The sequence below is a fragment of the Mauremys mutica genome, chromosome 8 (assembly GCF_020497125.1).
Source record: "Mauremys mutica isolate MM-2020 ecotype Southern chromosome 8, ASM2049712v1, whole genome shotgun sequence".
Taxonomy (NCBI): domain Eukaryota; kingdom Metazoa; phylum Chordata; order Testudines; family Geoemydidae; genus Mauremys; species Mauremys mutica.
Window position 1 is genome coordinate 41,952,131 of NC_059079.1, and position 14,016 is coordinate 41,966,146.

Sequence of the window (14,016 nt, forward strand, 5' to 3'; positions counted from 1 at the left end):
TTTCCCATTTGTTGCCACATTCTCTAGTGTTACCAATGGCAAGCCGTGGAAATTTTCTAATGAGAAGAATAAAATGTCAGCTGTAGTTCAGCTCTCAATGCTTCTGTCTGTGAACTACAGTCTGTGCAGCCAAGCAGAGCAACCTGAGGGTTTTTTTTCAGCCTTGTCTACTTCACAAAATGTTATTGTGTTCAAACACCATTGTGAAGATTCAAGTTCTCTGACACAATACAGACCAAAACTAACCAGTCAGTGTAGACCAGAACAAATTGTATTCAGCTAATCATGATGAAACCCTGCTGGGACCAGTCAGACCTGGACAGCATTGTGTCAGCTAATCCAGCTCTTCTCAATCATGTGTGAACATGATCATATTTTGTAAGAGAGAAGCCTCATAGAGTGCTGCTGCAGTATAGAACAAGTCCAGTGCTCTTTTAAAACTTTTCTAATGTGTCAGAATGTTTTGGTAATATCCTGACTTCCCAAAGTGTCAGGAGGCAAAATAATAACAGCATTGCGTGACTGGCTTTCAGGTGCTAATTAATAACAACCTCAGAGAGGTACTGTAAAATAATACACTTCCTTTAGAAGGTGATAATGTAGGGAAAACCTTCATCATCCTTCTATTCTTATTATCAGGAAGTATTTAGAGGCATTATCTGTTTAATTATTTAGAAAATTCGAATAGTTTAAATATTGCTTTAAAAAGTTGTAAGTATTTTCCACCTTGTCCAGCTGAAGAGCTGTTGCATGGAGCACGTACATTACAATGTACTTAATGCTGCTTTTTGGTCACAAAATAATTACTCAATGCCATAGTGTGTTAGATGTTGGTAACAAAGAATTTTCTTAGCTTTGACAAATAAGAGAAAGTTCCTCTTTGATGTATCCATTTTATTGTTAGCGGTGTTAAGGAGGATTATCACCAAGATGAAGATATTAAACTTTGTAATTCATCTTTTTAATGGTGATTGTCTTCATACTAACTTCTTCTAAGGACCTGATTCTCATTTACACTAGGACCCCTTTATTCCATTCTAGCAGCATAAAGGGGGCTTAGAGTGAGGGAGTAGAATGGTCCCACCCCCAGTCTGACAGCCTCTGTGCTGTTGAGGAGGATGACAATCTCGGGGAAGGAGAACATTGAAGTGGAGCAGAGGGAAACAATCCCATACTTGGGACCCTCCTTCCAGATGATGATGATGTATTCTCCCTGTCCAGGGGAGGGAACTCCAGATATTAGGAAGAGACAGGTAATAGTTATGGGGGATTTGATCATTAGAAACTTAGATAGCTAGATTTGTGATGACCAGGAGAACCACATGGTGACTTGCCTGCCTGGTGCGAAGGTTGCAGATCTCTTGAGACATCTAGATAGGTTTATGCGTAGTGCTGGGCAGGAGCTGGTGGTCGTGGTACATGTACGTACCAGTGACATAGGGAAGGGTAGAAGAGAGGTCCTGGAGGCCAAATTTAGACGGCTAGATAAGAGATTGAAGTCCGTGATCTCCATGGTAGCATTCTCTGAAATGCTTCCAGTTCCATGTACAGGGCTAGTTAGACAGGAAGAACTGCAGGGTCTCAATGCATGGATGAGATAACGGTGTAGGGAGGAGGAGTTTAGATTTATTAGGAACGGGGGAAACTTTTGGGAAAGGAGGAGCCTATACAGGAAGGATGGGCTCCACCTAAACCAAAATGGAACCAGATTGCTGGCACTTAAAATTAAAAAGGTCATAGAGCAGTTTTTAAACTACGGGCCAGGGAAAAGCTGACAGGTGCAGAGTACGTGGTTCAGACAGAGATATCCCTTAGGAGAGGATCTATTAAAGGAGATTCTCTGTGTTCTAGTAAGGAGGAGAGGATGGAAGATGATAAAATATGGGTAGAATCTGATGAAAAACAGTCAAATGAAAGAGAGTCCCATTCAATTACATCATGTAATGGCAGACAGCCATTGACAGGGGGGATATGACAAGTTTTTAAAGTGCTTATATACAAATGCTACAAGTCTAAATAATAAAATGGGTGAACTAGAGTGCCTTGTATTAAATGAGGATATTGATATAATAGGCATCACAGAAACTTGGTGGAATGAGGATAATCAATGGGACACAGTAATACCAGGGTACAAAATATATCGGAAGGACAGAACAGGTTGTGCTGATGGAGGAGTGGCACTATATGTGAAAGAAAGCATAACCAAACTGTTCCATAGAATCTCTATGGATAGGAATTCCATGCTCTCATAATAGGAATATAGCAGTAGGGATATATTACTGACCACCAGGATGGTGATAGTGACTGCTCAGGGAGATTAGTGAGGCTATAAAAATAAAAACCCAATAATAATGGGGGCTTTCAACTATCCCCATATTAACTGGGTACATGTCATCTCAGGCCTGGATCCAGAGATGAAGTTTCTTGACACATCAAATGATTGCTTCTTGGAGCAGCTGGTCCTGGAACCCACAGGAGGGAGAGGCAATTCTTGATTTAGTCCTAAATGGAGCACACAATCTGGTCCAAGAGATGAACTGGACCGCTTGGTAATAGTCACCATAATATAATTAAATTTAACATCCCGGTGGTGAGGAAAACACCAGAGCGGCCCAACACTGTAGCATTTAATTTCAGAAAGGGGAACTACACAAAAATGAGGAAGTTAGTTAAACAGAAATTAAAAGGTACTGTGCCAAAAGTGAAATCCCTGCAAGCTTCATGTAAACTTTTTAAAGAAACCCTAATAGATGCTCAACTTAAATGTATACCCCAAATTAAAAAACATAGTAAGAGAACCAAAAAAGTGCCACCGTGGCCAATCAACAAAGTAAAAGAAGCAGTGAGAGACAAAAAGGCATCCTTTAAAAAGTGGAAGTTAAATACTAATGAGGAAAATAGAAAGGAGCATAAACTCTGACAAATGAAGTGAAAAAATGTAATTAAGAAGGCCAAAAAGAATTTGAAGAACAGCTAGCCAAAGACTCAAAAAGTAATAGCAAAAAAAAATTTAATTACATCATAAGCAGGAATCTTGCGAAACAACCAGTGGGGCCACTGGACAGTTGAGATGATAAAGGAGCACTCAAGGACGATAAAGCCATTGCGGAGAAACTAAATGAATTATTTGCATTAGTCTTCATGACTGAGCATGTGAGGGAGATTCCAAAACCTGAGCCATTCTTTTTAGGTGACAAATCTGAGTAACTGTCCCAGATTGAGGTGTCATTAGAGGAGGTTTTGGAACAAACTGATAAACTAAACAATAATAAGTCACCAGGACCAGATGGTGTTCACCCAAGAGTTTTGCAATCCGTAACCTATCATTTAAATGAGCTTCTGTAGCAAATGACTGGAGGATAGCTAATGTGATGCCAATTTTTAAAAAAGGCCTCCAGGGGTTATCCTAGCAATTACAGCCGGTAAGTCTGATTACAATACCAGGCAAACTGGTTGAAACTATAGTAAAGAACAAAATTGTCATACACATAGATGAACATAATTTGTTGGGGAGGAGTCAACATGGTTTTTGTAAAGGGAAATAATGCCTCACTAATCTACTAGAATTCTTTCAGGGGGTCAACAAGTATGTGAACAAGGGGAATCCAGTGGATATAGTGTACTTAGATTTTCAGAAAACCTTTGACAAGGTCCCTCACCAAAGGCTCTTATGCAAAGTAAGCTGTCATGGGATAAGAGGGAAGGTCCTCTCATGGTTTGGTAACTGGCTGAAAGATAGGAAACAAAAGGTAGGAATAAACGGTCAGTTTTCAGAATGGAGAGAGGTAAATACTGGTGTCCCACAGGGAACTGTACTGGGACCAGACCTATACAACATATTTATAAATGATCTGGAAAAAGAGAGTAAGGTGGTAAAATTTGCAGGTGGTACAAAACTACTCAAGATAGTTAAGTCCCAGGCAGACTGTGAAGAGCTACAAAAGGATCTCACAAAACTGGGTGACTGGGCAACAAAATGGCAGATGAAATTCAATGTTGATAAATGCAAAGTAATGCACATTGGAAAACATAATTCCAACTACACATATAAAATGATGGGGTCTAAATTAGCTGTTACCACTCAAGAAAAAAGATCTTGGAGTCATTGTGGATAGTTCTCTAAAAACATCCACTCAATGTGTAGCAGCAGTCAAAAAAGCGAACAGAATCTTGTGAATCCTTAAGAAAGGGATAGCTATTATGACAGAAAATATCATATTGCCTCTATATAAATCCACGGTACACCCACATCTTGAATACAGTGTGCAGATGTGGTTGCCCCGTCTCAAAAAAGATATGTTGGAATTGGAAAAGGGTTAGAAAAGGGCAACAAAAATTATTAGGGGTATGGAACTGAGGAGAGATTGATAAGACTGGGACTTTTCAGCTTGGAAAAGAAACAACTAAGGGGGGATATGATAGAGGTCTATAAAATCATGACTGGTTTGGATAAAGTAAATAAGGAAGTGTTATTTACTCCTCATAACACAAGAACTAAGGGTCACCAAATTAAATTAATAGGCAGCAGGTTTAAAACAAACAAAAGGAAGTATTCTTCACACAATGCACAGTTACCTGTGGAACTCCTTGCCAGAGGATGTTGTGAAGGCCAAGATTATAACAGCACTGAGAGTAAATTAGAAAAAGATCTATTTTATTGTAATATAATCAGACACCCTGAATTTTAACATTATCTTAAAAACATAGGGACAGGAATACAAATCACAAACAGAGGCAAGTTCCCCATTGTCTGAACAGAAGTGAGGGAAATAGGATAGTCATATTTCATGAAACTATAGCTATCCAGTCTGATTCTCATTTACACTAGTGCCCATTTAAACCGCTGCTCTGGCTGTGTAAAGGGGCCTAAAATGGGCATCAATATAACTATGGCCTACCAAATTCACTGTCCATTTTGATCAATTTCACGGTCATAGGATTTAAAAAATCATAAATTTCATGATTGCAGCTATTTAAATACATAAGAACAGCCATACTGGGTCAGACCAAAGGTCCATCTAGCCCAGTATAGTCAATGGCTATTAGCCAGGATGGGCAGTGATGGTGTCCCTAGCCTCTGTTTGCCAGAAGCTGGGAATGGGGGACAGGGGATGGATCACTTGATGATTACCTGTTCTGTTCATTCCCTCTGGGGCACCTGGCATTGGTCACTGTCGGAAGACAGGATACTGGACTAGATGGATCTTTGGTCTGACCCAGTATGGCCGTTCTTATCTTCTTAAATAGCTGCAATTATGTAGTAATTTTTGTTGTCAGAAGGGGGTCGCAGTGCAATGAAGTTTGAGAATTGCTGACCTAGATATTTTATTGTTGCTAGCTTTATGATTTTATTCCAAGTCCTATGGTATTTAGTGTTTCCTCCAAGTCCCAACTCCTGGAGTCTTGTGAAAATATGAGGCTCTTGGCCTTCATTTAAAAAAAAGTAAGCTCCTAGTCCTGATAGTTGTTGAGAAAAACTTGAAAATGTGAGCCAAGTGCACCCTAAAAATTCAAAAACCAAAATTCAAATAAAAAGAAGCCAACGGATGGATGGATGGATGGAGATTTTAAGTCAATCTTATGTTTTCTTCAGGCCATGATTTTTGAACACTTGGAGTTGGCAGTTCTGACAGTGGTAATGATTACTCTTTGTTTTCAGTGAAAAAACTCAGAGGTGGTGAAATCTGGTCCATTGGACCAGGCTTTCCTGAAAATAGGTTTTAATGAATATGAAGTAGTCCATAGGATTTGTACTGACCCTCAGCTCAGGATGAATTTCATCCCCAATGAATTGAGATCTCATTTGGACTCTTCATAGAATCAATATCTGTTTGGTATAAACCCAAAGGATCCAATATTTAATATCTAGTGGATTTTTATAAGGTCAGTAATAACTTGAATTTATACAACATCTTCTATCCCAAAGCACAATATAAACAGATAGGAATTAAAATGCAGCTCTCTCTCGTGAAGAATAGCAGCACTGGCGACACATAGAGTTCCATTAATTATGGACTATTTCATTTGCATTGTGCATGGAAGCCTGGAGAGAGCAATAATACAACAATCAGAGATCTCACAAACAGGATTAGGGTGGCTTGGCAGCAATCAGACTACGTCTACACTAGGAGCACTTTACTGATATGGAAATACCAATATACTGTACTGGCAAAGTGTTCCTAATACGCATGCAGCAATACCAGAAGCTGCACTTTGTACTAGTATAGTAAAGTACAGTTTTGCTGGTATTACTGCATCTATACTACTGGCTTCTGCCAACACAGCTGTGTTGGTTAGAGAACCACACCTCTTCACATCCCTGACAGATATAGCTCTGCTGGCAAAAGTCTGTAGCATAAACCTGGTCTCAGCAGCACATTACAGTATTTGCCAACAAACAAGATCAGCCTTAAATCTTTTGGTGGCCCAACCACATTAGACCATGCTGATCTCTAAAATGTAGAGATGGTAGAGTTTGTTCCAGTAAAGTTTGTCTGACTACCTTGAAGTTACCTGTTTTGATTGTCCCTAAGGCAAGCCCTGTCGCTGGAAGGGCATTGCATTCACTGACTACATCTGCTACATACATCATTAGCAATCATACAGTTTTGTGAAGCCTCTTCACCTGCCCAAAGATTGATCTGAAAACAACAAGCAAAGTTCAATCTTTTCCCACCCAATCATCTAGTTAATTTCATTGTACAGTTACTGTCTGCTCCAGTTACTGTAAGGTAAATAGCCTTCCTTTATCCATTCTGGTTCATGAAACATAGTCTCTGCTGGTATCCTGGGACCAGTGGATAGTTTATAACATAAAAATGACAACAGACCCACATGTGTGCTTTCCGGCTGTGCTGTAGAAGACCAAAGCCATCTTTCTGTTCTGCTTAATATAAATGTCTGTAACTTGCTATCCAGTAGCTTTGATTTTCTCTGTTTTGATAGTCCTGAACTCTAGATGAAGTAGCTTTTGCCAGAAAGGAGATTGTAGCATGCATGTTCATGGCTATACTGATAGCTTCATGTGGACAGACTGAAGTGACTATATTGTTCGAGTAAATTTCCAGTGATAATGCTGACCTCTTTCTGTAAAGTGCACATTTACATATATTTAAAATATATAAATCCTGACAGATTCCACAGTATTTATAGGCTTCCTGAAAAAAGCCCGAGCAAGGTTGCAGATCTTTGCATTTGTGTCTCTGAGTATGTTTTTAAACTACGTTTAAATAATAAAAAACTTAGTGGCTTATCCATCCTGCGTAGAATATATTGTTATTTTCCCCTCTGCTTTATTTCGTCCCTTCTAACCCTATGATTCTATGATGGAAATAGTGATCCTGAGCTTGAAAGCAGGAAAACTGTAACAAGGATCTTCTCAGTTACAGCTGCACGTTTAGAGTCTGTCAATTTAATAAGCAGTGTTCTGTTTTTCAAATAACCCATTTTCTTCTCTTGCATTATATTTGAGTCTCAATGAATTGTTGTTGGTTTTGGGATTCAGCTACATTAATGGGAAAGAATGAGAGAGAGTATTTCTCTGAGTAGGAAGGAGAAAGTTGCCTCTAGGGAGGTCAGAGTAAGTGCTTAAGACCTTTTTCTTGCATTTGACTTGAGTATGTCAGGGACTGTGGCAGTGACCAAGGTGAAACTCATTATTTGAGACCCAGCTCATTCAGTGGGTGTGATTGCAAAGCTTCAGATCCCTGTGGTCTTGAGATGGAAAGAAACATAATTGCAATGATAAGAAAAAAAAAGAAAATTAGTTACATAAGGGTCTATTCTCCCATCAATATGTGAGTCGAACTTCTGTTAATGTGAGGAAGAGGAACTTTTATGCATAGATGGAACAGTATAGACGCCCAGCCGCTGCAATTTAACTCTAAAAAATACAGAGCAGTAATTGTTTTCTGAAACAAATAATGAATGATTAAGTAGCCAGATATTAATGTATTGATGAAAGCCTCTAGATTAGGTAGACATGATCCAGGACAGCTTAAAGTAGCCAATAGCTTGCAATGGTTTATCAAGTTATCCCCAGCCTCCAGATGAAGTAGCTTTTGTGAGGAGGAGGAAGATTGTAGTGTGCAAGTTAATGCATCAAAAGGCCCAGAGAAGAATAATTCACTTTCACCTTGCTATAGAAGACAAGTACTAGTAAAAGCTACACATTATTGGTAAGTTTATGTGGTGGTGGTGTTTTTTTAAACTTGACACACAGTTCAAATCTCCAGCCACCTCAGCAGCCTTCCAGCTGGACCTGCTGACATCTCCCACCTAATCAAGTGGTGGATTATCTTGTCCTGATAAATTGGAGCCCATGTCTGGTAAAAAGTCTTTCCTGAAGTACTTTGCTAGCTAATAGGGTGGTAGGTGTCTGGATCAAACTCCAGAGCTTGTAGTGCACTGTGTTTCTAATGATGTGTAGTGAACAGTGTAAACATTTTAAGGGAAGACATTACTAAACAGGAACACAGTTAAGCATGATAAATTTGAGGCCAGGGGAAAAGGAAGCATGAAAGCTGTAGTGGGTATTGTTTCATATTGCACACATAGAGAATGTATTGCTGATTCTAAAGCACTTCTCCTAAAAGTGACTTTTTTATGAACTGTGCTCTTGAGGAATGTGCTTGTGTTAAAAAGAAATTCTCCTTGCTTCGCTGCTACATCTTTCTAAGAAGAATCAGAGTTATTGAGCCTTTAGACATTTGCTCATTGTTCTTGTGCTTTTGTGACTAGATTACTGGCCCAACAAATTCAAGATAAATAAACTGTTTTCTTTCTCTAAAACCCACTGAGAAAGCCACATAAATTACAAAGGCAAAGAATCTGTGTGGGGTGAGTGGGAGGGGGAGTAATTTAATAAATAAAGCAAACAGGAGAAATCTAGTTAAGATAAACAAAGATATTCCCTACAAACATTTATTTTCTTTCTTAGCTTTGCTCATAAACAATAGAAAGGCAATTCTAATTTGTCAAACAAAGAATGCCTTTATGTACTGTAGTCATTCATATAATGCTGCTTGTAAAACTATTTTGTTCTTCTTTCATAGGGGAATCCCTACATGTGCAATAATGAATGTGATGCAACTACCAATGAACTGGCACATCCACCTGAGCTGATGTTTGATCTTGAAGGAAGACATCCCTCCACATTTTGGCAGTCTACAACTTGGAAAGATTATCCCAACCCTCTCCAGGTTAACATTACCCTTTCTTGGAACAAAACCATTGAACTAACAGATAACATAGTTATCACCTTTGAATCTGGCCGTCCAGACCAAATGATCCTGGAGAAATCACTTGACTATGGGCGAACATGGCAACCATACCAGTATTATGCCACAGACTGCTTAGATGCTTTCCATATGGATCCCAAATCAGTGAAGGATTTATCACAGCACACAGTCCTAGAAATCATTTGCACAGAAGAATACTCCACTGGGTACATGACAAATAGTAAAATCATCCACTTCGAGATCAAAGATCGATTTGCATTTTTTGCTGGACCTCGGCTTCATAATATGGCTTCCCTGTATGGCCAGCTTGACACAACCAAGAAGCTGAGAGATTTCTTTACCATCACAGACCTGAGGCTAAGATTGCTCAGACCAGCAACTGGGGAAATATATGTAGATGAGCAACACTTGGCACGCTACTTTTATGCAATCTCAGACATAAGGGTATATGGAAGGTAAGAGAATATGAGTCTTTAAGAATGGGTAAATATGTCTGTCCTTAAAGGATGTCAACAATTTTCTATCCTCCCTCAAAATGTCAGCAATTCCTACTGAAATGTTTTCCCAGAAATGTAGCTCAGTAAAAACCAGTTTCTGAAAGCATTAGACACTTTTGATTCAGCAATTCTGTCATCAGAGTTCTACTGTCACTAAACTTGACAAATCTCTGTACATCTTAATAGTGGAATACTTTTAACAGCTTCTTACACTAGGTCAGGGATGTCCAACCTTTTATGTCTGAGGCCTGGTTTACACTAAGAAGGGGGGTCGAACTAGGGTACACAAATTCAGCTACGTGAATAGCGTAGCTGAATTTGAAGTACCCTAGTTCGACCTACTCACCCGTCCAGACGCGGCGGGGTCGAACTCCGCGGCTCCCCCATCGACTCCGCCACCGCCGTTTGCAGTGGTGGAGTACCGGAGTCGACCGCAGCGCTTCCGGAGTTCGAACTATCGCGTCTAGATCAGACGCGATAGTTCGAACTCCGAGAAGTCGAACTCACCGCGTCGACCCGGAAGGTAAGTGTAAACCTACCCTGAGGGTGAAATTCATCCCAGTTTAACAACAAGGAGTCCGGTGGCACCTTAAAGACTAACAGATCTTTTGTTTTTGTGGATACAGAGTAACATGGCTATCTCCTGATATTTAATCCCAGTTTAAGGGACACTCCACAGGGCTCTCCAGGCCAGGATACTTTTATGCCTTTATGGCCTAAAGCCATTGAAATCACTGGGCTTTAATTCAGATGTAATTGGTCTGAAGGGCCTTGGATGAGACCTCTGCAGTGGGGTGAATTTCACCTTTTCTGCAGGGTATAGTTCTGTTTGAGAGAATGAACACCATGCAGGTTAGTGTCCCTTACAGATGCTTTAGACTGTTCTAGAATGTAGTGAAGATTAAGTGTAAAAAATAAACCAATGGTTTGAATAACACAAGGCTAATTTGGATAGGGACATAGGCATTGCCACATTGCTTTAGACCAGGGGTTCTCTAACTGTGGGTCGGGACCCCAAAGTGGGCCACGACCCCGTTTTAATGGGGTTGCCAAGGCTGGTGTTAGACTTGCTGGGGTCCAGGGCCCAAGCCCAAGCCCCATTGCCCGAGGCTAAGGTTATATGCCCTCCGCTCAGAACAGAAGCTCTAGGGCTTCAGCTTTGGCCCCTCCCCCACCCACCTGGGGTGGTAGGGCTTGGGCCTTGGTCCTCTTCCACACACACACCCTCACCCCCCAGGGTGGGTCATATAGTAATTTTTGTTGTCAGAAGGGGGTCATAGTGCAATGAAGTTTGAGAACTGCTGCTTTAGACAGATGGCCATCCTGTGTCCAGCAATGGCTAGTACCAGGTATAAATGTCTCATAATAGACATTTGTACAAAAAGTGCCTATGCAGAAAGTGTCTTCCTAATACCAGGAAGTTAGATGTTAGTTTATTATCTGAAGCATGAGGACTGATATCCTCTGAAAACGTTAATCATTGCTACAGTACTGTAGTTGTTAGAGATGCTTTTTTTCCCCCATGACTGTCTAAACCCTTTTTTGAATCCCACTAAGCTCTTGACCTTATTATATTTTGTGGTAGCGAGTTTCACAGATTTATTTCCCATTGTGTAAAAAAAGTATTTCTTTTTAGCAATTTTGTGTGTGTTATCTTTAAATATGTTAGGTGTCCCCTTGTACTTGTATTATCAGATGAGATAAACCGGACCTCTTCCATATATTTTATTATTTTACTTACCTCTTTCATGCACTTTGTGCCTCTTATCCATATACTCTTTAAACTAAAGAGTCCAAAATGTCTTGTTTAAACAACTTTATTTTCAGAGTTTATTGAGGACTGATGCAATATCAATAATCTTTGATTGCATACAAACAAAAATCCACTTAACTTACTGGAAGGATAAAGAATATCATGTACATTCTGTAGTAAGCAAAAGATAATTGACATTAATGCAGTAGACAAGGAGATTATATAGCACGCTATTGACTGTGTGTTTGTTACTGCTGTTTAGTGGATTACTTAAGTGGGTATTTTTAGTCTCTTTTATATGGAAGACATTGCATGTCTCTAAGCATTTTCATACATTCAAGGAAATCAATTTTATATGTTGCCAAAAATTCCTGGCAGAATTAAATGAATACAAGTTAGTATCAATTTTTGCTTATATTTTTAATATTCAGCTAAAATATATAAGGCAGAAAATCTGTGCTATTTACATGGCTCTGGATTTATCAGTGCATTTTCTCAATGAAAATATATTTTTAATGAGCAAGAACTCTGCAAATCTAAATCAGTTTCATTGCACAGTTGATTTGCTACAGTTACAATTATTTGTGCCCCGTGTGAAATACATAGATACAAGATGACTAATTAAAAATACAAAAATATTGTATCATTGGATCATCGCTTTTGCATTAAGAATTTTAATGTAATACATGTATGTAATATTGCTCATGAATCTTGTAATAAGCTTAGTGGAACATGGGAAGCTTGTAATAGTGGTTTGGATATCTACTATAGTAATCAGAATTACAGCATATAGTTCAGTTCTCCTTTATCCTTTCTTCTGTCATTTCCTCACTCTCAAGTAGACTAGATGTAGAGATGGACCAGAATAAAACCCGGGGTTAAAAAAACACCATACTTTGAGAAGGTGCAGGTCCACATTGGAAAACCCCTGAACTTCGACAAGCAGTCTGTCTCTAATTAGACTATCAGTGTCTCATTGCATAAATAATCTGAAGGAGAAAGTGTTGTAAGAAAATCACAAACAGAAGCCTTCCAAAACACAGCTAAAGGAAACAGTCATCCCATAGCAAATTGGCTATAAAAATTAAGCGTGACTGTACAGAGAATTTATCTGATGGTGATGCTTGTTGGCTAAACTACAGTAATCAGACACCAGCTACCAGGGGTTATCAGCTATATAATCTTATCCTAGTAGATTAAATTTGTGTGAGGACCTTTATCACTTTGTTGCTGATGAAAAAAAACACCTCTTGCTGGGCAGTTTTCCCCCCAAAGTATGCTGACAAATAAATCAATACATTAAAAAATTAGGGCTTGATCCATCCCCAGGCACATGTCAGGGTGCTCTCAGCACCCTGTGAACCTCTGGCCACTCCAAGGAAGAGCAGGCTGTAGTATAGGTTTGCCAACTTTGCATGGATGTATTCCTGAAGGTTTCATCACGACATAATCTTTAATTAAAGACTCCAGGACGGCAGTGGGCAACCTGTGGCCCGCATGCGGGTAATCCGCTGGCGGGCCACAAGACAGTTTGTTTACATTGGCCGGCTGCAGGTATGGCCGCCCGCAGCTCCCAGTGGCCACAGTTAGCTGTTCCCAGCCAATGGGAGCTGTGGGCTGGCTGCCGTTTCCCACAGCTCCCATTGGCCAGGAACGGCAAACCACGGCCTGCAGACGGTCAATGTAAACAAACAGTCTCGCGGCCCGGCAGCAGATTACCTTGACGGGCCGCAGGTTGCCCACCACTGCTCCAGGACTATCTTGGAGGGTTGGCAACCCTACTGTAGTACCACTGCCATCCTCCATCAGGGAAAGACAGCTTTAAACACCAGTGCTCTGCAGAAGACCACTGACAGAGGCTGGCCTGAAGATTCTGTGAATCAGCAGTACTCCCAGTTGCTTTGTCTCTTACCTGACCGCTGGCCTCACTGGGCAACTCAGAACCCCGAGTGTTACTCCACTATATATCCAATCCAGGTGGATTTTCAACTAGTAGTACCTGAAGCCAATAAGTTAATTGGGCCTTAAAGTTTAGCCATGATGTTTGATATTCTGGGTTTAGAAATTTTTCTGGATATTGAAGAGCTAGTCTGGGCTATTCCATAAGGATAACATGCAAAGAGAGGTTACTGAGTAACTTGACATGCCGTGGATGAGTGATGCTAATAGACTCTTTTTAATGCTGTAGCTTATGCTGTAACATTCATCTGTAGGTTGAGGATGGTTAAAATAACCAATCATCTTAACAGCATATTTTTAAAGGAAGCTAAGTTTCTATGTAAGTTGTTTCCTGTTGAATTTTAGGGCTCAACGCCTGTGAAAAGTATTTGTCTTAAAGCTGCCGTGTTAAATATGCAGCTTTTTAATACCTCACAATATATTCAAGCTAGGAAATTTGCCCATTTAATATATAATTTGTTTTCTCATTCCGTTGCATTTTGTTGTGAAATGAGCTTGATGTTTATTGTATTAGAGATGAAAACCTCTTGATAAACCCTTCAGTTTTTCTATTACCAGTTGTTTATTC

At 39.8% G+C, this 14,016-nt stretch overlaps 1 protein-coding gene across 4 annotated transcripts in view; it reads left to right on the forward strand.

Moving 5' to 3' along the window:
• Positions 1–14,016, forward strand: part of NTNG1 (netrin G1) — a 212,354-nt gene that overhangs the window by 79,852 nt on the left and 118,486 nt on the right. For all 4 annotated transcript variants that reach the window (XM_045027608.1, XM_045027609.1, XM_045027610.1 and 1 more), the window contains exon 3: positions 9,054–9,694. In XM_045027608.1, coding sequence (XP_044883543.1) covers positions 9,054–9,694 — 641 coding nt within the window. The remainder of the gene's footprint in view (positions 1–9,053; positions 9,695–14,016) is intronic.